This window comes from Numenius arquata, chromosome 18, assembly GCF_964106895.1.
Source record: "Numenius arquata chromosome 18, bNumArq3.hap1.1, whole genome shotgun sequence".
Classification (NCBI taxonomy): Eukaryota; Metazoa; Chordata; class Aves; order Charadriiformes; family Scolopacidae; genus Numenius; species Numenius arquata.
The window spans coordinates 3,847,730-3,872,258 of record NC_133593.1 but is presented as its reverse complement, the minus strand read 5'-3'; the positions used below and the strand labels follow the sequence as shown (position 1 = coordinate 3,872,258).

General features: G+C 47.1%; 1 protein-coding gene across 1 annotated transcript in view; it reads left to right on the top strand.

Moving 5' to 3' along the window:
* The window catches only part of SPNS2 (SPNS lysolipid transporter 2, sphingosine-1-phosphate), a 121,825-nt gene extending 101,678 nt beyond the window's left edge, over positions 1–20,147 (top strand). The window contains exons 10-12 of the mRNA XM_074160608.1: positions 5,867–5,965; positions 19,343–19,506; positions 20,081–20,147. Of these exons, the coding sequence (XP_074016709.1) occupies positions 5,867–5,965; positions 19,343–19,506; positions 20,081–20,147 (330 nt within the window). The remainder of the gene's footprint in view (positions 1–5,866; positions 5,966–19,342; positions 19,507–20,080) is intronic.
* The last annotated feature ends 4,382 nt before the right edge of the window (positions 20,148–24,529 follow it).

The window sequence follows — 24,529 nt, the reverse complement described above, 5'->3', positions numbered from 1 at the left end:
GGCTGCAGACAGCTGTGTTGAGGAAGAAATTACAGTACAATATTGGTAGTTGCTCATTACCCCCCCTCCTGCCAGAGTTTGCTGCTGCATCCTGCCTTCAGCTGTGATGTTGCCGGGAGCGCTCCCACCTCTCTCTGGGCAGAATTAGCCCATGGGCTTAAATAGCAGATCTTTTCTGTCCTCACTAGCGTTGGCAGAAACAGGTAAGGGGTTGGTCATGGAGCACATCTGTGGTCCTCCAGCAGTGACTGTCAAAGAGCAGCTGAAAGAAGGGGACCTGTCGGATGTGTTCAAGGTCCTCCAGAAAATCCATGCCAGAGAGCGAGCTGAAACTTGACCCACGTTGTCTCAAGCTAACACCAAAAGACATTTTTCAACCAACTACTTTGTCATATCAAGCGTGCTAAGGATGCCGTCATTGTCCCGTTTTAATTACTGAGATTTACTCCAATATGACTTCAGTATCCTGTACCTTTTTAATAGCTTTGGGGTTTGCCATCTGTCTTATGCGACCAGCATCCTAGAGTTGCATTTTGCAGGGATGCATTTGCAGTTATTTATGTTGCTTTAGCGCAAAAGAACTCCGTAAGGAATGATTGAAAATAACTGGAAATAATTTCTTAGTTCCAATTTCCAAAACGCAGGAAAGAAACTAAAACCATATTAAAAATTGGATTTGGGTAATTGATGCCAGCTCTTAAGCTCGCTGTTCTCTTGTCTGTTTAGACGAATGAACTCAGAGCCATATATAATGCCCAGCTTAATGCATTATCAGCACGATTCGGCCGGTAAAAGTGCTATCCAAATGAATGTAAACATCCACTTAGACCGGTGCAAGCCTGTAAACAGATGGGCTGAAGTGCATTTCTATCCCACACGGGGTTGGAGAGGATGTTTAGTCAGACAGTAGGTGAGAGCCAGGGCCATAACCGTGTTTGACAGACAGCTTTGTAAGAGAAAGCCGGAGAAAGGTGTGGATATGCTTTAGCGAGATGCACTTTAAATGTCTGGCAAATTAATTTCTACTGATTACTATTTATTTGGTGTAATCAGAAGTGTGTCTGTTCTTGCCTGAGGCTGACAAGGAATTTAAAAGCATTATTAGCGTAAGCTTAACAACACTTTCATCATATACATAAATATTATCCTGTTTTCATGGATAGGAAGCACTCAATACTGGCTGAACACTGGTCCCACTGATTTCATTATGCCAGAAGTGAGGCTTTTTGGAAACTGCATCCCAAATGATTTAGCATAGCTCTCCCAAGAATTACGGATCCCACGACTGCTTAAGAACCTTATCTGGCAAGTTGGTAAGCATCTTCAGAGGTTTTACAAGTTTGATTTCCTTGGCAAAACAAGGATGTTTGCTTATTATCTTCAAATTTAATTGTTGGCTCTTCATAGCTTCATGCTTCCATCGCATCCGCTGTTGTTGCCGCTGCAGCGGTGGGTGCGCAGCGCCTCGAATTCTCTGCAGTGAAAGGTGCTGAGTGCTGGGTTTGATAAACTGTCAGCGCTGCAGAATGCGCGGCACATTTTTAAAAGGCTGATATTTGTTCCAAATGCAAATTTGTACCAAACAGGCCTTATTCTCCTGAGTGCGACTCTCCAAATCTCCTCCCAGGCACATGCTCAGATGGTGCTTAGGGAAGGGGGGATGGTTCTTATGGAGCATGCTAATTATGAAACAGATTTTATCAACCATCTTTGCAAATTGGCCTCAAAATTACCAGAAGCCCAAAGTAGCATTAAAACTGCCTTGTAACAGCAATAATGAATGAGCTTCAGTGCAGCAGGCAAGTGTGTAACATTGAGACGTGCTGAGGGCTTGGGACTGTGTGGAATCTGGTCCTAGTAGTGGGGTTTTTCCATCACAGCACATCTCAAAGATGGTTGAGAGAGGCTTGGTGGCGTCTCTGTGTAAGAGCCAGTAGGCAATTTAAAGGGCCTCAGCTATTGTGATCACAATCTCTTTGGGTCTTTGCTGAGAAAAGCCATCCTCCAGTTTATGCAAAGTCCCAGTGCATGCAAAGCATGCGTGCAGACAATGCTCTGCGTATTTATTTTTTTCTTTTAAAACATTAGTTCTTCCTGCTGATGTGGAGGAGATTGGCCTTGATGTTTTGCTGTAGAGTCAGAGTCTTCCTTTGGGCTTGAAAAGAGGCATGGACTGGAGCTCAACTGTGCTGTAGGCATGGAGGAACATTGCTTTTTGTTCGGATTGTCTTACCTATACATAAAAACAAATTATGTAGTATACAATACTGCCCTATTTTTACAGCTGAAGATAAATGTCATTCGCAGAAGTTCTCGTCGTTCCTTCTCCCGGTGTGTTTCCACACGTTGGTAACCTGCGTGCCGGGGTTTAGATTTTAGGGCAGGGTGAGGAGAGCCTTGGAACGAAGGTACACAGCCCAGTTCAACCGCCCCGGCAGAGGAGGGATGTCCCGAGGGGCGGCTCTGCCATCCTCCGGTGGGGTTGCAGGTGGATCTTTGCTGCTCCGTGCTATGCTGCCATTTGGAGACCAGGTCAGCTGCCTTTTACTTCATTTAAAAGTGTTTTTTTAGACAGTGTCTGCCTAGCTAGAGTGAAGGGGCTCTCTCGGGCTGGTGTCTCTGGATCACAGCCTGGGCCTTTTCTGAGCAGTGGCTACAAGAGGGACACCATGTCCAAGCGGCTGGAATGGAGTTAGCAAATGTTTTCTTTGCTGTTGGTGCTGAAAGAGGCCAGTGTGCCTTGTCCTGAAGATCACTGCCTGACCCAGAAAGAGCAGCAAAGTGCTTTAGAGAGTAGAGTTTTCTATCAAAAATTAGACATAAACATCAGGGCTTCCCTCTTTGGCACGTGGCCTTTTACTGGGAGCAGGGTGATCTCTCCTTGGCTTTCCTGCTGGTTTCACTGTGGGAAGGGGACGTCAGCAGTAAACCATGGCCTTTCTGAACCTCTATTTAAAGAGGAGAGGTTTGCCAAAGCTGCTTGCTCAGCCTCCCTGCCCGTCCCCGGTGCCGCCGGGCTCTCAACCTGGATGAGAGATGAGCCAGGACCGTCCCACGGGCTTCTGCCGCGGCTGCTGTGGCTCTCCCACCTCCAGCTTCTGTGGGATGTTCAGACCAGACCGTGTATGGTTTGAATTTAGGTCTATTTTAGTATAAAAATGCCCAGTTAGAGCTGTAATTTACTGCTCTCTTCCTAGAACAGTAGATAGTGTGTGCTACCAACTACTTCCTCTCATCAGAATAAAATGCTTTTTAAGCAGGGATAGGGTGGAGTACTTCTTTTGTCTTTTGGAGATGCTGGCTTAAGCCTTTTTTTCTTTCCAATATTTTTTTAGAGCAGGAGGAAAAGTCTCGTGTTCATTTGCTTGCCACATGTTGGGATTTTGGCTTGGGGGGTGGCGGTTGTCACCACCCCCCCAAGGTTGTCAGCCTAAATTTACTAAGTTTTGGCACTTCATAGTGCCCAACTTCTTTAGGTAGGCAAACTGAAAACTTCCCGGGGATCGTATTGCTACTTGCAAAACTACATGTATGCAATTATAATGCAAAATCATGTATGTGTGTGTATTCATGTGTATAAATATATATATATGCACATACACATATGATGGAGGTATCATTCAAACGTCTTTCTCCAGCTGGCACCAATTCACTGCCACTCCCTGAAAATGGTACATTTTGAATAAATTTGCCATTTCCTTTGAAAATGGCTGGACCATAGAGCCATGCAGGCTTTCTTCTCCAGATTTATTAGCATAAACTTTATAGAAAGAGAAATATTTTAACGTAAGTTTAAAATTCCTTGTTTCATGGACCTGCACAGCTCTGGGCTCTTGAATTAGGTAGAATTTCACTTTATCTTCTCAGATGCCCATTTCTGGAACAGCTCTTGCCGAATGCTTCTCCCATGCACCTCTGTGAACTGGGGCCAGGTGGGAAGAAGACAAATAACTCTTTTTTTTTTTTTTTTTTTTTCCCCCTTTTCTTCCAACTAATCTATCCAGGTTGCCCCCATTACCCCACGTCTTTGGGGAATGGTAATGAATGTGTGGCTCTCCTGCTGTGTGTGACCTTCTCTCTAATTCTGTCTAGACCTTATTTTTCTCTTGGGATTTCTGTGAGCATTTGAGTCTTGTTTTGAGCTCCTGGATGCCAAAGGAAGACGGTGGCTGCTGCGGATCTGATCATCTTTTGCTCTTCTGTTGCACAACAGGAGTTTTACAGGGTACCCATTTAATACGTGGCGTCACAGCCCATTAGGAGCGTGCGTTTGCGGCTTTGTCAAACCAGTAATGAAAGAACCGGCAGGTCATTCTCCAAGCACATGCTAAAACCCTAAGGAAAAGCATTTAATCTAATTTTACCCATCGGTCCTAATTGTCTCTGCTTGGAAAATGCGATGGTCATTCTAAATAGGCATCAGCGCCCGTCTAGCGTGGATTTTCTCAGCGCTGTTTCTTTTCTTTCCTCTTTTTAATGGCTCTTTCCGCTGCGGACAGGGCAGCTCCCCTTCCCCGTGTTGAAGCACTGAAACGGTGCTTCAGCTCCGATCCCTGAGATACGTGGCTGTGGAGCAGTGAGTTCTCCCCGCCCCAGTCAGCGAAGGTGAATTCATCTCTAGCCGGGGGATATGCCAGTCCGGAAATGTCACATTTAATTAATAAATGACTTCAGGAAAGGATTGCAAGAATGAGTTGAAGTCTGGGAAGGCTAAAGACAGGCTAAAGGCAGCCCGTGAGAGAGAAGGGGGGGAAGGAAAAGGGATCGTGGGCTACAAATAGCAAAACAAGAGAGTCATTTCTGGCAGGGCAGAGAGCTCAGCAGAGAAACCGAAAAAGGCAGGGCAGGATTCAGCGCTCAGAAGTAGAAACAAAGCTCACTTGGATGTAGAGACCTATTAAATTCTTCATTACTTTACAGCATTTAAATCGAGACATTGTCCATTTCTAACCCGGGATATGTGGACTTGATGCAGATGTTCTTAGCCAGCTTCTTTCACAAGTTTTATGCAGGAAACAATTACTTTTTTTCTGCTTCTAAACGTGTGTTATAAAATTTAGGTCATTCCACAGGACGGGGATTTGTTGGTTTTTTTCATGTTTTAATCTTTCATCCCCTTCCATGGTTAGTGCTCTGTTTTCTGTGAGCTCTGGTCCCTTAATGGGGAAATAATTCATCTCTTCTACTGATCCTGTGTGGTCAAACTGATTCTGCCTGACCTGGCTGCAGGTGTCATGTCCTGTGAGAGGAGTGGAGACCAAACTACAATATCTTGGCTATGGAAAATTTTCCTAATGTCTCTTTGTTACTTTTCACAAGTGGAATCACATATTTTTTGAGAAAAAAGTGAAGCGGCGAGAGATGGAGTGGGAGGGGAGGATGCGTGACCTTTCATACTGATGTGAAGGAAACAAAATGATGTGTTTATTATGGAAAAAACGCAGTATCCCAGGTGACAGCCAAGTCCTTGTTGGGAGGGCTGGCGGTGCTGAGCTGGCTGCTGCAGGCAACCTCCAACTTCACTCTCCCCTTGGCCAAGCAAAACACGGGCTGAGGAGCAAGAGCCGTGTCTCGTGGGTGAAGTTTTTAGCCAAACTCAAGAAATTTGGGTTGCTGAGGGGAGCGCAGATGGCACAGAGCTTCCTTCCCTCAGCACCTGCCATCGGGAACACTGGAAAGCCCCGAAGGCCACCAGGGCTCCCCAGTTGCTTAATCCATCCGTGGACTGTGTCTGCCACTGGCATCTGGGGGACTTTACTTTGTCCTGACCCGGGCATAAACTGAGCGACACAATTCAGCCGGACACGTTCTTCAGTTCAGTTTCCTTACGTATATTTGTTTTTTCTTTCCCCTTCTTTCTTTGCAGTACGTGGTCATTCCGACACGCCGTGCAACCGCAGTGGCCTTGCAGAGTTTCACTTCACACCTCCTGGGAGATGCTGGCAGCCCTTATCTGATCGGATTTGTAAGTGCTCACAGCAGGTTTTGGCAGGGGTTCTGCGCCTGGGTTTGTTTTTGTTTACTAACTGCTTATCTAAAATGCCAAGTTACGCCGTGCTTGGGAAGGAAGGCCTGTATTTATCAGCAGGATGGGAAGTGGAGTGGTGCAATGCAATTTTTTTTTACATGCTTATGTTATCTGTGGGCTTCAATCCAACCCTGGAAGGACCACATGGGCACGAGAAGTGACCTTCTAAATCTTTTTAGCCTAAGGCATTTGTAAAGCTTATGGACAGCTCTGTGAAAGGAGAGTGGTTGGACATAGGTCCATTAGAAATCAGATTGGCACAGTCTGGTGTGTGTTTGTGTTTAACTGGTCTCGTAAACCGAGTATCTGTTTATGGGTAGCAACATGAGCTGTTCTGACCTGCTCATATTTTGAACTTCTTTTTAATGATAATAAATGATGGTGCAAAATCCATGGCAGGATGGGTGTGTATGTTTGGGGGTTTTATTAGTATTCCTTTCTGGTTGTGTATGTTTTGGGTTTTTATTACTAGTATTCCTTTCTATTACTGCTGCAGTTGTTGGCCTTGGTCCGGCTGGAGATCTCCCTTATTATGCCACCATTATCCTAGCGCAGAGCAAAACAAGACCCTGCTCCAAAAGCTGGCAATCAGAGAACATTCTCAGCTGAAAATAGAAGGCCTGGGAAATTTAATGAGGAAAAGAATTCTAGATATACTGGGGTAATTTCTTTCCCTTGCACCCCTCTGTGGAGTTTGATGCACTGAGTTTCAGAGAACACAGATCATCATTTATAAAATATAGTAGCTTCCATGTAAAGCCCTAAGTGGCACTGGTGGAGTTGTGTTGAAGGTGCTATAGTTTTCCAGTGATGTGACTGGGATCTTCACAGAGAGACACAACTTTGATGTGCTCATCCCTCTTAGTACTGCTGCGTGACACAGCTGCTGGGTGCTGTGCACTTTTTTTGTAAAAAACCATCATTTTTCATGTATTCATCCCATAGACACTGGGTATGTGTATCTGTACATATTTATTTATATATATTTAATTTTGTGTATATATATTTTATATACATAAATATTTACTGTTGAATGCTAGCTCCTAGAAATGATACCGTTGCTCTGTAGCCCTCTGAAGTGTACATGAAGAGACAGATACAGATAAGGCTGAAAGGACCAAAGAAATGAGAAGTATCTCAAGAGAATAAATATGTACAATTTGGCATACTCTACATTTACTTCAATGTTCTGGGCACCCAGGGAGAAACGATCCGATTTTAGAAATTATTTGAAAGTGGCAAGAACAAAGGAATGGGTAGAAGAGACTGCTTTGTGCAGGGCAGGCGACGTGGGGAATGTCCAGGAGAACTAATTAAGCGGGCCAGTCTGCTTTGAAGGTCCGTGCCGGCGCTGAGATGGCATCGGCAGGGTCTGAGGTGCTGGCCAGGCTGGCTCAGGTGTCTCTGCTGCACGTTCCCCCTTTTTTCTTACGTAAGAGGGATGTCCGGGAGGAATGGTGAGGACCCAGAATGATTGCAATTAATCTTGAAAGTTGCCTAAGGCTCTTTGGTGTCACAGATTGAAGAAAAAAAAAAAAAAAGGCTTGGGTTGTAGAAAATAATGTGCCTTGTCCTTCTGGTTTCAGAGATCAAGGTAGTTGTGAGTTACTTAAGGATGCCTGCCTGAAATATGCTCAACCCCAATTTAATAGCTGCCTTAGGCCTCCTCTAGACTGGGAAAATATTAATTATTAATTTGAATTACTCTCTTCTAATGCTGTACTTGTCGGGCAGTTCTCATTTGTACTTGAGACTACTCAAGTACAAGGCGGGAGAGCAGGAGTGACATTCTCGTGTCAGGGGAGGCACCAGCACCCATTTCTGTGCCCTCTGGACCGGCCTGGCCTGACTCACGCTCCCTGAGCTCCAGCGACTGGAAGGTCAGCTGCAGCTTTCACAGACACAGAAAAACAAATAGTATTTAGAGCGAAAGGACAAACAGACGATTTCTTCACCAGAGCTAAGACAAGCAATTGACTTGATTGTCGAAAAACGTGGTGTCTGTTGTTGGAATTGTCCAGCTGTGTGTGTTGTAGGATGGAGACCTTCCTGCAGGACTGAAATCTCACTTGGGCAGGTTACAGAAGTGGCTTGGATTACGACTAGGATTTTCAAGGCAGTCCATGGGAGCTAAGCAGCCTGCTCCTGTGGGCTTTAAGGGAAATTTGGGAACCAATTCCCATAGTCCTTCTGGGAATCCCCAGCCTGAGGACATCAGCTCACACTGTGGTTACTCCAGAGTTACCATGAAGCAGCCCAAGAGCAGGGTAGGTCTTGAGAGCGAGAAGCAGAAGGGGGATAAATCAACTGACCTGCAATAAGAGGCCGGTGAAACTGGGCCTCCTGATCACTCAGGGTTCATCTGAGATCCTGAGGATCTGCCCTTTCTGCTGACTGCTTACAAAATTAGAGTGAGCGGTGCTTTGATCAAATATGGCTGGAATCTTGGGTGAGTTCATAGTGAGACTCCCTCTAGCAGTGCTCTTAATAAAGAACCAGGTACCCGTGTCCTTGTAGGACTAAGCTGTCGCGGGCCGTTGTCTCTGCTGGATACCAATAAACGTATTGATCTTATAATCCTCGCGTGGAAGGTAGAAGGTACTTCACAGCTGCAGCCTCCTGCCTGCAATTGCTCCCCGGCTCTGTGGGTGCCGTACGAGCTGAAGGTCAGACCCAGCTTTTTCTGTGATCTCCAAATCCATGCGATGCAGGTCCTTACAGTCCCCCAAAGCACAAAAATATATGTCAGTATTTAAAAGCTAAGTGGAAGGAAGCATGTGTGTGTGGTTATTTTTCATGGCTCTTTAAATATTGACAACTTTTATTATTATGGTAAAAAGGCTTAAGATCGACTTACAAAGAAGTTATGCAAATGCAGTTTTAGGGTGGCAGCTGTAATTTGGGTGAGGTTTTACTACCTGCCAAGCACTGAGATCAATTACTATAAATCAGTGCAGCCTATTCCTTCACAAATAAGTACAGGCATTGCTGCAGTATTTCATTAGATGAGACAGGTTTTATTATTAGATAACTTTAAGTTTTCCAGGACCTTTGTGATAACCTGCAGAGTTTAAATGATTCCTATGTAACAACTTGGGGTGTAACACTGTGCTTTGTTCTTGAGGCACTCAGTGAGAGATTTCACCTCTTCGGTGCGTTACACCCAAACGTCTCCAGTACTTTTCCGTCTTTGAAAGGTCCCACTGTGCAGACACAGTTACTGAAGCACAGAACAGTTAAGAGAAATACCCCAAATCCCACCACTCACGTTGGGTACCAAATAAAGGTCTTTTAACTGTCCTTCCCGTACCCGAATACCTAGACAGCATTTCAAACTTGGAAGAGCTGGGTGGAGGTAACCAGCAGCAGAATGTGAAATAGTTAACTCTTCTCAGGCTGCTCCAGCTCTTTGTGTTATTAATTCTGGTTATAGCTTTGTTGCCCTTTAAAATCAAATAATTGTGAGAAGTGCAGTGAGTCTGTCCTTGCATGTTCATCTGTGCACAGGCACGTGTGAGCCTGTCTCCCCCGCTAAGGGTTTCTTATTGCTTCTCACAAACAGCGGTCCTCATCTGCTCACTGACGTGCTCTTTTGCTTCAGGAAAACCGAGTACGGGCAGTCATGTTTTTCCTTTTGAGGCTCTGTCTTGGTGCTTTTTCTTTCCTCCCCCCAGGTCTGTCATTTGCTCCCTCTCTGAGTGCAGCAGCCCTTTGCCCTTCCACCCTTGCCTCCCTGCTCGCCCTGCCTGCAATGAGACATGGGCACCGACCGCAGGCTTTGCTCTCTCTGCGTGCCAGGGAAATTGCTGCCATGGGGACGCGGTGTCCTGGATGCTCTGCTGCTGCTGGCTCTCCTCTGGGCTCCCTGCTTTATTCAGTTCTTCCTCATCTCCCCTGTGCCACCATCCATCAGGTCTAGGGGTTGAAACCTGTCTGTATCTGCTTGTCACCTGGCAACATGCACATGTTAGGATGGTGTTTTAAAGTGCCAGAGATCAGCTCTCCTCCACCAGCACCTTTTGATGGGCTAAAAGCTACTCCCAGTACTCCACTGGTGGTGGCACCCACCTGTCCTGACCTCCTGGGCTGCTGCATCTTCAGTTTTCCTCAGGGATACAACCTCCAGCCGCCCCGGCCAAGCAGCATCAGGACAGTCTGGCAACCAGGCTCTGAGAGGTGGGACCCCATTGCTCCTCTGCGGGCCATGAGAAAGCTCCCCCCATCTGCCCATCCCTAGTTCTGCCAATGGCAGTGTCACCTGCACTGCGGGGTCTCCGGTGGCCTCCTCTTGGTAGTCCTCTCCACTGGACACCATGTTGGTGTGCAGAGCCCGGGCATCCTGCTTCGTCCGCAGTGGAGACCACATAGTTCTGAACAGGCATCTTCTCCTCCAACAGTCTCCTGTAGGAAAAGAGGTAGTTAAACCATACGTAGATGTGGTGCTGAGGGACATGGTTTAGTGGTGGTTTTGGCAGTGCTGAGTTAATGGTTGGACTTGATGATCTTGAAAGTGAGACCTCACCTGGAGCACTGCATCCAGCTCTGGAGTCCTCAGCACAGAAAGGACATGGACTTGTTGGAGCGGGGCCAGAGGAGGCCACGGAGATGCTGCGAGGGCTGGAGCACCTCTGCTGTGAGGACAGGCTGAGAGAGTTGGCAGTGTTCAGCCTGGAGAAGAGAAGGCTCCGGGGAGACCTTAGAGTCCCTTCCAGTATCTGAAAGGGGGCCAACAGGAGAAATGAGGAGGGACTCTTGACCAGGGAGGGGAGCGACACGACGAGGGGAATGGTTTAAACTGAAAGAGGGGAGATTTAGATGAGGTCTCAGGAAGAAATTCTTTGCTGTGAGGGTGGTGAGACCCTGGCCCAGGTTGCCCAGCGAAGCTGTGGCTGCCCCATCCCTGGAGGGGTTCAAGGCCAGGCTGGATGGGGCTTTGAGCAACCTGGTCTGGTGGGAGGTGTCCCTGCCCAGGGCAGGGGGTTGGAACTGGATGATTTTTAAGGTCCCTTCCAACCCAAACCATTCTGTGATTCTATGATTCTAAGGTCTCTTCCAACCAGAACGATTCTATGACCTTGTAATTAATTGTAAGCAAATCTGAGCTGTTCTGTTCTGAAGGGGTTTTGTGCAGCTCCTAATATTACCTGGAAAAATCTTGAGAAGCAGCCTATGACTTGTCACCCTGCACTTTTCTCCCTTCCCCAGCTTTCTCGTGTGAGTAGGTTGATAAACTAGATCTAATGAGCTACTTAAATAGCAAGAATGCTAATGACCTTCCTTTAGCAAGTAGTTAGCAGAACAGCGTTAATTATTGCTGGTGCAGAGTATCAGGGAAGGCAGATCAGCATTTGATTAGGGGCAACTCAAGGAAAATTGTAGTAAATGCAGCAATTAAGGTACTTTTTAAATGAAAGTTATAATTGGAGGTGTAGATTTCACAGCCTTCTTGTCCCAGTTTGAGACAGCCTTTTTGCTGATTTGGTTTCAAAGGTGTTTACCCAGCTGAGTAAACATATCTGTATAGAAAGCAGTTCTATATGTAAAGACTTGCCTCTCGGAGGAAGCAGGAGTCATGTATTGTGGTTTAAAATTAATATTTTATGTTTTAAAAGGCTATGGCTACTTCAGATCTGTGGACATGGTTACTCTGGAGTGACATTTTTTTCCTGTTCCGTTTGCTAGATTAAAACAGGCAGCAGCCTGTTGGGGCTCAAATCACTGCCGTCTGACTTAAAAGCCGGGTAGTGGAGTAAAGTGGATGGTTGGGATGTGATGCCGCCGTCTGGGCTTTGTGTCCCTGTCTGACCCGTGCAGCCATTCCTCACACACGGCCCGTGACGTGCTTGACGGTGGTGATGTCGTACTGGCTCTTCTGCCAAAGCAAGGGGCGAGATGAGCTTCAGTTCAAAAAGGCAAGCGTATCCCGTAAGAAAAACAGACAAATTATTCTCGTGGCATCACTCTCTGTTTTACAGACTACCAGGAGCTGTTCCTCCGCTGTTGTGGGATTAAGGATGGAGCAGAAGTCTTGGTCTTCTTGTCTTCTGCAGCATGTCATGTGTTCTAATATTTATAGAATCACAGAATGGTTTGGGTTGGAAGGGACCTTAAAGATCATCGAGTTCCAACCCCCCTGCCCTGGGCAGGGACACCTCCACTAGAGCAGGTTGCTCAAAGCCCCATCCAGCCTGGCCTTGAACACTTCCAGGGATGGGGCATCCACAACTTCCCTGGGCAACCTGTTCCAGTGCCTCACCACCCTCACAGGAAAGAATTTCCTCCTAATATCTAATCTAAATCTCCCCTCTTCCAATTTAAAACCGTTACCCCTTGTCCTGTCACTACATTTCCTGACAAAGAGTCCCTCTCCGGCTCTCCTGTAGGCTCCCTTTAGATATCGGAAGGCTGCTATGAGGTCTCCCCGGAGCCTTCTCTTCTCCAGGCTGAACAACCCCAGCTCTCTCAGGCTAAGCTCTCAGCCTTTATGGTATATATGAGCTCTCAGCTCTCTCCCAGCTCTCTCAGCCTTTATGGTTTATATGAGGGTGTATAGGCAGCATCTTCCATCACCTGATGGAGACAGTAGATGAAATGTGTTACACATTCATGGTTTTTATTTTTCTGCGTTTCTTTACCAAAGTGCCAGCTGCTTGACGGGTCTCCTGCAGCCCTAATGGTATCCCCCCTCCCGCAGAGATACATACGTACACACACGGCCCGGACTGTGGTGGGTAAAATGGGACTTGAACCCGGCAGTCTGACATCTGACGGGGGTGTGCCAGGGAAGTACTGCAAGGAAGAGACCCCCCCAGCCCCTCATCCTCGTTATCTGTTTCTTCAAGCAGCAGCTTTCAGTTGAAGATTTCTCTGGTCCTGGCTGAGCTGAGTAATTAAAAGCCTTATTCGTAGCGCAGGGAGAGGCCAAATCTGTGACATGGCTGTCAGCTGCAAAAAAAAAGGGGGAGAATTAAGCACCTGGAGACCAATCCACAGAGGATTTATCTCCTCATTGCAACGGGCTAACAAGCTTCCCACTTCTGATGACTCAGCAACAGACGAGATTTAAATCTGCCCTAAAAAAAATGGAAAGACTTCCCATATATAAGAGGCTTTTGCCAAAGGTTCACAGCCCGTTCTGTTTTTTCCCGAGCTGCCGTGCACCTGCCATTCCCCGTGACTTTGGTTACAAAGTGCAACTTCTCAGTATTTTTGATAAACTGACATTTAAAGTATGCAAAAGTATCTCATTAACGGAAGCCCAGAAATCCAGAGCTGATCGTTGTCTCAGTCAAGTATTTCAAGCTCTGTCCCATCTGTTCTGTCACACCTAAAAAATCTCATTAAGTAATGAGCTGCCAAGGACCCTGTAAACTCCCAGTAGGACACAGAGATTTCGTGGTGCTGAGCACCTTTCAGAAGGAGATGTCCAATTTCTGCAACACAGGTGAATGGCCTCCTCCTCCTGGGACACACCACCGGGGAGGGAACCTGTGCTGCAAGGAGAGATGGGTGTCCTGGCCTCTACCTGGGGGACAGGGATGCTGCTAAGGATCTGCTTCCAAGCTGTGCTCCCGTGCCACACACCTTGTCTCTACATTTAAGTGGGCACCCTCCCATCCCGATGTATTTCATAGAATCGTAGAATTGCCTGGGTTGGAAGGGACCTTTAAGATCATCGAGTCCAACCATCAACCCAACTCTGATAAAAACCCATCACTAAACCATGTCTCTAAGCTCTATGTCAGCCTGTTTTTTGAATATCTCCAGGGATGGTGCCTCAACCACTTCCCTGGGCAGCCCATTCCAAGGCTTAATAACCCTTTCAGTGGAAAAATTTTCCTAATATCCAATCTGAACCTCCCCTGGTGCAACTTGAGGCCATTTCCTCTTGTCCCATCGCCTGTGACTTGGGAGAAGAGACCGACCCCCCCCGGCTACACCCTCCTTTCAGGGAGTTGTAGAGAGCGAGAAGGTCTCCCCTCAGCCTCCTTTTCTCCAGGCTGAACCCCCCCAGCTCCCTCAGCCTCAAGTGCAAGTACACAAGTACCTGTGTCCAGTCACGTAGCCGTGTTCCTCGGTTCCACGTCACCCATGGTACACGGCATCTCCTGCTGGGAGAGGAGAAAGTCCAGTGTCAATGTATAAAACCCATGGGCAGGCCAGGCCTGGAGAGAAAGGCAGTTAATGACACGAATTAAATAGACTTTCAACCCTCTCCTCTTCACCGGGGCAAATGCTGTCTGGAGGCAAACATTGCTCTGACACCAAGAGCCGTACAAAGTCCATTTGCCAGCATCACAAGTGGAACCCTGGATCGAGTCTTTTCATTTATTGCAGCCTTTTCACCAGTCATTTTCTGCAGCCGGGGAGGGGGCACCGGGCACAAAGCGATGAGCCCGGCACAGGGAAGCGGGGCAGGAATCCTTCCTGCGGGTATCGCTGGGGCAAAGGCGGGCATCACCCACAAATGCCGGGTGTTGATATTGTCACCAGCCAAGTATTAAATTTGTTTGTGATCTCAAAAGAACATGAGATTAACAGCATTTGGCTTTTTTCCCCTCAAACATCTAAACATGCCAATGTTAAAATTGAAATAACTTTTGGGATATAATTGCTTTTACCTTTCCGTGGCTTTTAGAATTAATATCATAAAATAGTTGGCTTTATTTCCTCCTCTTATAATGTGTTTCTCATGCCATTTAGCACAGTATAAATGTTTGTGCTTCCCCACAGGTCCAGCAAATTGTTTACTTTTATAAAATCCCTTATTTATAGTTTCTGGTCTTCATTTGCATCCATATTAGTTTTTTTTCAAAAAATCAAAGAAATCTTTCATATGCATCTCTGACCTCAGAGCGGGTGAACCCAGGCAGTTGTGGTGATATTGTGGGGTTACAGGCAGTGCTGTGTTAAGGATCTGTGCTGAGGAGAGAGGCCAGGGAGAACCTGCCCTCTATCGCATTGGTGATGATGAAAATCGGGTATTTGTGCCAGATACTGCAGCGGAAATATCCTTTCACGTAGCAAGATTTGTGCCCAAGAGGCAACGTCAGGAATTTAGAGAAATGGAGCAATTGCAGAGGAATTTAATGGATGACTCGGCAACGGGACAGGGTAGATGAAATGATGATTTCAAAGATGTTGTTATCAGTACATTGTCTAATTAGTAAATCAGTTTAATTTACCTGCTCATGCTGTTCAGGAGGGACAGTATCACAGCCCTTCCTGGGGCCTCAGTCCACATGAGCTTTTCCCACACCAGTAGCCTGTCCAGTGTTCCCAAAAACACGGCACGCGCTTCCCGAGAAAGGTAATTTCACTGAATTTCACTGAGTTTTTAGAGTTGGAAGGGACCATAAAGATCATCTAGTCCAACTCCCCTGATGAGCAGGATTGCCCAGAGCATGTCAGAGCATGTTACTCAGGACTGCATCCAGGCAGGTCTTGAAAATCTCCAGAGACGGGGACTCCACACCCTCCCTGGGCAGCCTGTTCCAGGGCTCTGGCACCCTCACCGTAAAGAAGTTTTTTCTCATATTTGAGTGGAACCTCCTATGTTCCTCCTATGTAATGAAGTTTCCCTTTTTTCCTTCATTGTCTTCTGCACTCAGACTGGGAGACAACCAGAGATCTGGGGTGTTTGGATCCTGCTGTACTGTTCGTTCTCCAGAAGGTGGGCATTTTCCCTGGCTGGACTCCATCCAGTTGGCTGCCACCAGCTGAACACTTGCCATTTGTATTCTGTTGTGAAAATGCCGGGAGCTGAAGTTTATTTAGCAAAGTCATTCCTCTTGGTCCGAGATCTGTGTTACAGAGTGAGGGAAAAGAAGACATGAACTTTCATAGTTAGGATGTCACCAAAGACTTCTTTTTAGACTGCGAAGCAGCAGCAGGACTTCCTCATTGATTTTCCACCCCCCAAGTTTTGAGTAAATGTTTTGAAGGTTTTTTTGCCACCCACCAATTGGCAGAACAAAGGAAGGAATCCCACATGTGGCTCCACGCTGAGGAACTGGCACTGGCTGTGCTGGCAACCCCCCCTTTTGTTACTCATCATAGAGAGAAGACACGGAGTATGATGCTGGATTGGGTCTTGCCAAATCCCAGTTAGAGATCGCAGGATGCTGTCATTGCAAGGACTCTGGAAAGCCAAAAATTGGCAACACGGAGCAGACCATTTGGCAGACGGTCTGTCGTTCTTGGCGCCTAAGGCTGTAATTATGTCCTGTGTCCTCTGGAGAGGAGATGCCAAAGTTCCAGTCTTAGCAGGTGGCTTGTAACTGAGGGGAAGAAAACAAGAGGGAATAGTGACTGTGAGTTAACAGCAAAAACATCAAAATGGGCCCTGATAAAGGTCTAGAGTTGAGAGATGCAGACATGGCTGAGAGGGTTACATGAAACCTAGGTGAGAAAGCCCAGCTGGCTCGATGGGAGGAAACACTGCTTTTTCTACACTGTACATTGGGTTAAAAATAAAAAAGGTAGCAGATTCAATATTGACATGATTCATTGGTATAAAAGGTCAGTGTGATGCCTTAGAAAGGAAGGTGTGGGGCAAGCTGCATCGGGAGCGTTATTTGTTGGAGACTTTACATTTTCAGAGCTGGTTTTAGCTTAGACTGTCATGTCAGCCATAAGAGAAAGCAATCGGGAGCGCATGCCTGGCTTTTCATCCTCTGCTGCTGATTTATCATATCAATTTGTGGAGTGATTTATTGTCTGGTCCTTTTGGAGGATAATCGTATCCATTCCCCAAAATGAAAAGTGGTTTAGAATTTCTAAATTTCTATTTTAGAATAGCCTCAATTCTGGCTATTGCACACAGAGGGGCTGATTCAATGCCAGATTTTGGTTCATAGTGAAGAGTAAGGGAAATGTTGGGAATGAAGGTGTCTGGATACAAGAGGGAGTAAATTACCAGCTGATGTCCCTGTCTTCTGGGTGCTGTGCATGTTCTGCTCGTTTCCTGTGGGTGAGTTCTTTTCACATTCAAGCCTCGCTGCTATTTTTTAATAAGTCTCTCAGACTAATAGCCACTGTTACTTGCCTTCAGTCTAAGGACTTTTTTAAACTGTAGTTTCTCGCATGAGACTTGTTCATAACTCTTGATTTTCCTTGTGTGTGTTACACACTGCGAAAGAAGTTCTCATTGAAGAGGACAGGACACTTCCTTAGCGACACCCCGAGCGCTGAAACTATCTCCTCGCCTCTCTAGGGCAGGGAATGAAATGGAGAAGTCTGGCTAAAAACCTTCAGTCCTTTCTGTAGATACACTCGTCCCGTGTTTATTCACTCCTCTCTACTTGAGAATGCTCCATCCTGAAAGGTGGTCCTCTGCTCTTCTGTGTGCAGTGGTTGTAGCTCCAGCATCAGGCTGGTGGCTCCTTCCCTTCCCTCTGGCAGGAGCCAGGCTGAGCTGCACGATGGGTGTGATGGGTATGACGGCCCTGAGGCCACCAACGCTCCAGAGTTTCCCCTCTAAAGCACGCTCTCACCCGTGTCCCCACCAGTGTCGTCCTCCTGTGACCCTCTGCCGGGGCATCTCTTGGCACACATTCTCCTTAATGTCACACCTCAGGGCTGTGAATTGGCGATTCCTCCCGCGTGTGACATTTCCTCACTTGATTGTTGGGATTGAAGCCTTGAATGTCAGATTTTGCTCGTCGTTGGTGTCTCACACCACCTTTCTCATTAGCAGTAATGTAGCAGTTTAGAAGTTGCTGCGCAAGCTCTGACTATTTCTGGAGCCCTTTTGCGTGTGTGCACAGCAGTAGGACTCTACGTTGCAAATTCCCTGCAGTCTTTTGGTATAAACTAGTATTTCTAACTCAATGAAATGTCACAGATAAAAACAGAGCCGGACATTTAAATACCCAGTGCCTTGAGACTCACCCCAGCTGCTGCTACCACTCTGGTGGATTTATGGAGAGGAAAGTTGTTTACTGGACAGTAAATACTAAAATGTGATTGGTTTAGCTACAGACAGGCATTAAATATTGCTGAGTTTTAGCAAAAGCTTTTCACAATGGACTAAATACTGCCATTGCACGTCACCGCTCCTTCGTGTAAGCACAGACTTGTGTTTACTGTCATATAATTATGCATTTTGGCTGTGGGAAGATGCAGGTTACAGAATCACAGAATGATATTGGCTTGGAAGGGACCTCTGGAGATCCCTTGGAAAGGACCCTGGATGTGTTTAAGAACCGTTTAGATGTGGTGTTGGGGGATATGGTATAGGGGAGAACTTTGTAGAGTAGGGTAGACGGTTGGACTCGATGATCCCAAGGGTCTCTTCCAACCTGGACGATTCTATGATTGTATGATTCATCTAGTCCAACCCCCTGCCAAAGCAGGTCCACCCAGAGCAGGTTGCACAGGAATGTCTCCAGAGATGGAGACTCCACCATCTCTCTACACAGCCTGTTCCAAGGCTCTGCCACCCTCAAAGTGAAGAAGTTCCTCCTCATGTTTAGATGGAACTTCTTATGTTCAAGTTTGTCCCCATTTCCTCTTGTCCTGTCACTGGGCACCGAAAAGACCTAGACGCCCAATGTGGGGCACAAGGAGTTGCCCATAAACTCGGTGGTTCTTCAGTGTTGGCACAGCCCCTGTGCAACAGACCTCGGGGGTCTGAGCCGGGGGGGCAGAGCCACATCTTGCACACAATTACACCTCACAGGGCAGCTCAGGGGGCGCGAGGAGGGAATGAAGCCCATACCTCAGATATGGGGATAAAAAAAAAACATGTCCGAGTTCTACTTCTGAAAATCAGATGGGATCTCGGGTTTTTTGTTCTGTGAAAAACATTTGCCCCTTCCCACTCACTCCACAGAAATGGATTTTAATCCCTCCTTTTGCGGAAAGGTAGGGAAGGTGTAGGAGCAAGCAGGGCTTGACAGAAATTGCAGAAGATGGATCACTCCCTCACCCACCGAGTGCTGCCGGTGTGGCCCTGCCGGCACCGTGGGAGGTTGGTCAGTACAGCGAGGTCAGACGCTCGGGGACGCAGCCACTGAAGCAGCCAGGGGGAAGCTGGAGAGGGCTGTGGGAAGAATAACAGATCAGGCCAGGAGAGCCTGAGAGGCAGAGGAGAGCCCCGGCCAAGCTGCTCACAGCAGAAGTTGCCCGGGTTTTTCCAAAGTGGCACGTGGAGGCGTGCAAGGGACGTTCAGCCCTTACTGATCACACTGTTCCATTTTAAACTTCACACACACGTTCGGTGGCGGTTGTTTAGGGAATCGTGTTCCCTTCACCATTAACATGTCTCTTTTTCATCTAAGTGACTAATCTGTTTTTGCTCTTCTCTCCTAGATCTCAGACCTAATACGACAAAGCACAAAGGAGTCCCCAGTCTGGGAGTTCCTCAGCTTGGGGTACGCACTCATGCTCTGCCCGTTTGTCGTTGTCCTAGGAGGGATGTTTTTCCTGGCCACAGCCCTCTTCTTCCTCAGTGACCGAGCCAAAGCTGAACAACAGTGAGTAACCTGGCGATTGCAAACGGGGAGGTACCGCAGCCTGTTTTCTCTCTTGAACGTTATGCTCGTACTCTTCCCCTGGCCTCGGTCCTTCCAGGCCAAGGATGTTGGGTTGTGCGTTAAGAACCTCAGCTCAGCAGAGTGCATGAGGCTGCACGAAGCACAGGGGCTTGGGTCATGCTGGCTGGGCATCCTCGACACGCTTCTGCTCTGGTGGATCTCCGTTGTTGGCTGTACGGCCCGGAGGGGAGCACAGAACCTGAGGTCACAGGCCCCTTGTACCATGGGGTGAGCATGTCACAGCCCGGGCCGTCTGTGGTGAGGGGTTGCTGTGTGCTGGAGCACGTGGACTGTGAGGTGAAGAGCAAGAGATACTCCACAGAGCGTGGTGGTCAACTCTGAGCCCGCAGTTCCATCCAGCCCCCTGCTCACCGCCTCAAATGCACAGCAGTGTCAGGCAAGAGGAATAAAGCCGTGTATGTGGGGACATACGTGCTCAGGGGTTGCTGTATTAAAGATAGTCTTTCCCAGTCCCTTATTGCAGCTTGTTAAAAAAAAAGCTACTGTTTTTCAGTAAAGAAACCGATTCGGACCACCTCACGGTTGGCAACTACAGTAATTCGGAAGACGCTTCCACATGACATACAAACTGCTGGGGTTAGTCTCTTTCTCATAATTGTCGAAAAATAAGAGTATCTGTGTATAATGTCGTGCTGAATATGGGGGCAGGTGACTAGGCTGGTGTTGACTATAAGTTGCCTTTGCCTTGCTCCCGCTGGGAGGAGGAGAAGGAGGAGGAGGAGAAGGTATTGTTCCTGCGGCGTGGCTGTGAGAGCTGTTTGCCTTGGTTCGAGAATTGTAATTCTGGTAATTTCAAGCGTCGGACATCCACAGACATCCACGTCAGGGGGAATGTCGCGTGAGTGGGCTCTCCCTCTGTAGATGTTGTTGCGAAGGGTTTGTATTGGTTTAATGACACAGACATAGATATGTGGAGTGAGAAAATACAATACAGGCTTGTTAACAGCCCACGTGATTCCGCAAAGAGCAGAGTGTTCCTTGTTGTACCCTAAAGAGAAGGGCCCTGGCATCTCACTGTCACTAGACATATCATGACTAGAAGGCAAATAAGGTGTTTGGAGGTTGACATAAGTGTGTGGACAGTTTTGGTGATACTTCCTGGCTCGTACTGTCATATCAGATGGATACAAGAGGTTTGGGAGCAGTGCCACAGCTGGTGCTGGGGCCCTGTGAGAGCGGTTCCACCTTCCTTTTATTAACACGCACAAATACCAGAGAAAGAAAAGGTTTTCTGCCTCCCGGTGCCTTTAGATATATACATTCTCCCTATAATGAGGTGTTTAAACATGGTGGAAAAAACAAGACCTCATCATGTATCCTGTAAGGAGGTTAAGTCCTGCACAGCTGAACTTGAGTGTGGCTCTGGAGATGTGACATGACTGATGTGTGCCTGGTTTATTATCTGCATATAAAGGCTTTAAATTAAATTTTAAATTAAATTTAAATGAAATCAGAGATTGGATCTTAGGAAGAACTTCCTAAGAGAAGAAAGAGGTAAATGGTACAGCAGATTATTTGGAGAAGACATGAAAGCTGTGCTGTGTTTCTGAAGGCCTCCCTGGCTTGGCCCTGAGGCAGGAAGACGGGAACCGCTCTCTGGCTGCCTCCCAGAGCTGTTTCTGCAATCGTGCACAGAAGCTGTAGGTGCAAGGCTAAGCAGTGACCACCTGGGGACATAGCGAGATGAACATAAGTTTCTAGGCGCTCAGGGTGGCTTCGTTTGCTGGAAGGAGCCAAAAGTTCTATGCAGTGATTGGGCAGTAATACAACGCAGCAGATGAAATCCCCCTCGTGTAGCCACAGCATCAGCCTTCGCTCAGGGCCCCCACCAGTTTCTAGGAGAACTTCAGCATTTGGCTTCATTCAGAGGAGAGAGGGCTCATTCCACTTAGAATTATGGTGGAGCAATGTATCCCCTTGTGCTGCATGTTGCCAGCATGGTGTGACGGCATCTCAGGTGGTGAAGGAAGGTGTCAGGGTTCAGGTACCAACGAGTTCTGGGTCACTCCCATCTTTCTCAGGATGTCTAACCCCTCCAGACATTTATACTGGGCAAACACTGGGGTCCAGCAGGGCTCCCACAGAAGAGGCTTTCTCAGGAGGCACTGGTGGTCACAGGTTGGTCGCTCACTGGTTGACTCTGCTGGTTGCCAGCGCCAGGGTTTTACTGGGTTGTTTTACAGAGCACCAAAGCACCAGCTTTGCAGCCGCGTTACTGTAGGAGGGAGATCACATCCCACAGCTCCGCGTTCTCCTGTATTGAAGTGTTTATTTCTGGTTGTTGCTGCCTCGCCTGAGCAGATTTGGCTGTACTCTGTTCATGTCCAGAGCGTACCCGCTTCCCAGCCAGTCACCAGTCCACTTCTTGAAGAAACACATTTAGGGTTCAGACCTGGTTTTGTATCTCTCTCCCTTTCAGCATCTTTCCCTTTCCCGGTTTGTCTGATTCCCATTTGTTTATGAATTTTATATTATTTAGCTACTGAGCTGGCTCAGATACAGAGAGAACAGTTGTCATAAATAACGGTTAACAAAATAATTTCTCTCAAACGAGTTCCACTGGGCTGTTCCTGGGATTTGCCCACTCCCGTGTTAAAAATACCCTGGCGTCCTACAGCCAGATTCCTGGAGAGCGCAGCTTAATTCGGGTTTGACACGTTACCGAACAGCAGGACGGGATCTCAACTAAGGCTGGCACCAGCGGGTGAGGCTCCTCTCCCTGCCACGTCTGTGCTGCCGACGGGTCCCGTCTGCCGTCACTGACAGGTTCAGTGGGCTCCCTGGAAGAATTTGGGGGGAAGGATTTGTTTGTTATTAGCTGCACGCCTGCCTGGGAGAGAGAAGACAGCAGAGCGTTTTGCTATTAGCAGCTTAAAACTCCGTGCTGGCTCCGAATGGGACGTCCAGCTCCCACCCATCCGATGGACCATCTGCACTTGGCATCGTGCACCTCTGGCAAGGGCAGATTTCTGCCCAGCCAGTCCTCCCTCCCGCCCTACCTACGACTCGCTGGGTACGGCAGAATTTCTTTTTCAAGACGCCTTGTTTTCCTTCTGCAGCCGGTCCCGCTGCTCAGACAACAGGACTTGGAAATGGGCTTTGCCAAAAGAAATCAATTAACCTGCGGGAATCACAAAGGCCGGTGTCACACGCCAGAGATTAAACCCATTCATCACCAGTAGGGTCAGGGCACACGGGGCAGATGTCAGGGACCTCTCTAATGAACTAATATGGAAGCAAAGCAGTGTAACGCTGCTCTCGGCAGCTCTGCCTATGGAAATTGAGCTTTCCCTGCTTTAATTTCCATGCTTCTGTGAAAAATAGTTCAGGGGTTTATTGCTGGGATTTTTTCGTTTGTTTGTTCCTTTGTGTACTGGTCTCTGGGCGTTTGCTTAGAGATAATTTCTTCTGCCAGGCAGGACAGGGTATCAGGATAGCAACCTCTCTTTCCTGTAAAGCTTCCTCCAGTTTCCACCACACTTCCTTCCAAAAACAGAATTTCCAGGCTTTCAGTGCCTCGTGACTTTTTTTTATGCTACTTTTATCATTGCCACAATTCCTGGCATATTTTGTAGATTGCGTTTTTAACACAGGAATTCCAGTCAATAAGGCTGCCCCTCTCACAAAAACACTCCTGAGAAAAAATTCTTTATACAGCAATTCTTTTTTTTGTTTTGTTTTGTTTTAAATCACAATTCTTTTGTAACTATTTTCATACTGCTTCAGAAGTCTGAGAGCTTAAAGAGGCTTTTAGTAAATTTAGTACTAGCAGAGAACACGATGCAGTGCATCACCCTGTAATATAATCCAACCTTTTGTGGTGCAATTTTTATAATACATATTTAATCCCACCCTTCCAAAGTGCTAAGAGAGAGAAAATGGCTAAGAATGGTTTGTGTAAGAGCTCTTAGGCACTAGTAATAACAAATACTTCAGTTCTTTTTTAAACTACTCAACTACAATTCCTGCTGTGATTTCACTTTGTATTGTTCCATTCCTGTTCCGTAGTGCTGCAGCGGAGCCTTAAACCGGTCATATTCTATTTCCAAACACGACTGCACTCTGTGCTGTATTTCTCTTACCTGCTTGATGAAAATTTGTGAGACTCAAGCTATACTTTGAGATGCTCAGGAAGACGATACGTACAAGCAGAGTATCTTGCCATGGCAGAGCCCTGCAGAAACGGATCAGAAATCCAATGTTCTTACTTTTATTCCCCAGCTCCATCACTGACACCCGCAGCCTTGGCAGGAGTCAGACAGAAGGCAGCTTCCCGAGGCCAGGAGTGCTTCAGGTACTTCGCTCCTTGGAAGTCAAAGCTCAGCACTGCTGAGAACTGCAGACTCTGGTCTGTCCGAGTCCCCTTCTTCACTCATAATGCAGATAACTTGAAAAGACAAAGCTTCACCCTAGGCTGCTGCAGAGGAACTGGGGTACTTATTAGAAGCATTGCTGTACTTACTAGAAGCAATCACTCCACCAGCAATTGGGAAGAAAGTGCTTTTTTTATTATGAAAAGGAAAAAAAAAAAAAAGTCCTTTCCTCAAGCTGTGACAATTTTTGGGTGCCAGGGCGTATAAATCACTGTAAAGTAATTAGCGTGTAACTTGATGTTTTTCTGGGCAGTCGGGGTGAGTGTGAAGCACCCACAGCTTTGCTGAGCAATGATGTCCTGTCCCTGCCCGGGCACAGCCCTGTGGCACCGCTGATGCTCTGCAGCGGGCACAGAGACTCTGCAGCCCTGGCCCCAGCAACGGCCACTCCCAGTCTTTCCTCAGGGAAAACCCAAACTCATCTAGATTTTCCCTGAGAAACACCACCCCGTGCAGGTGTAGCGTAAGTCTGCCCCTCAAAGGATGTATTTTTTTAATCATCTTTTTATTTAATCCCTGATTTTATACCTGGAAGCATGAAATTTTCTGGGTTTTTTTTTCCCCATATC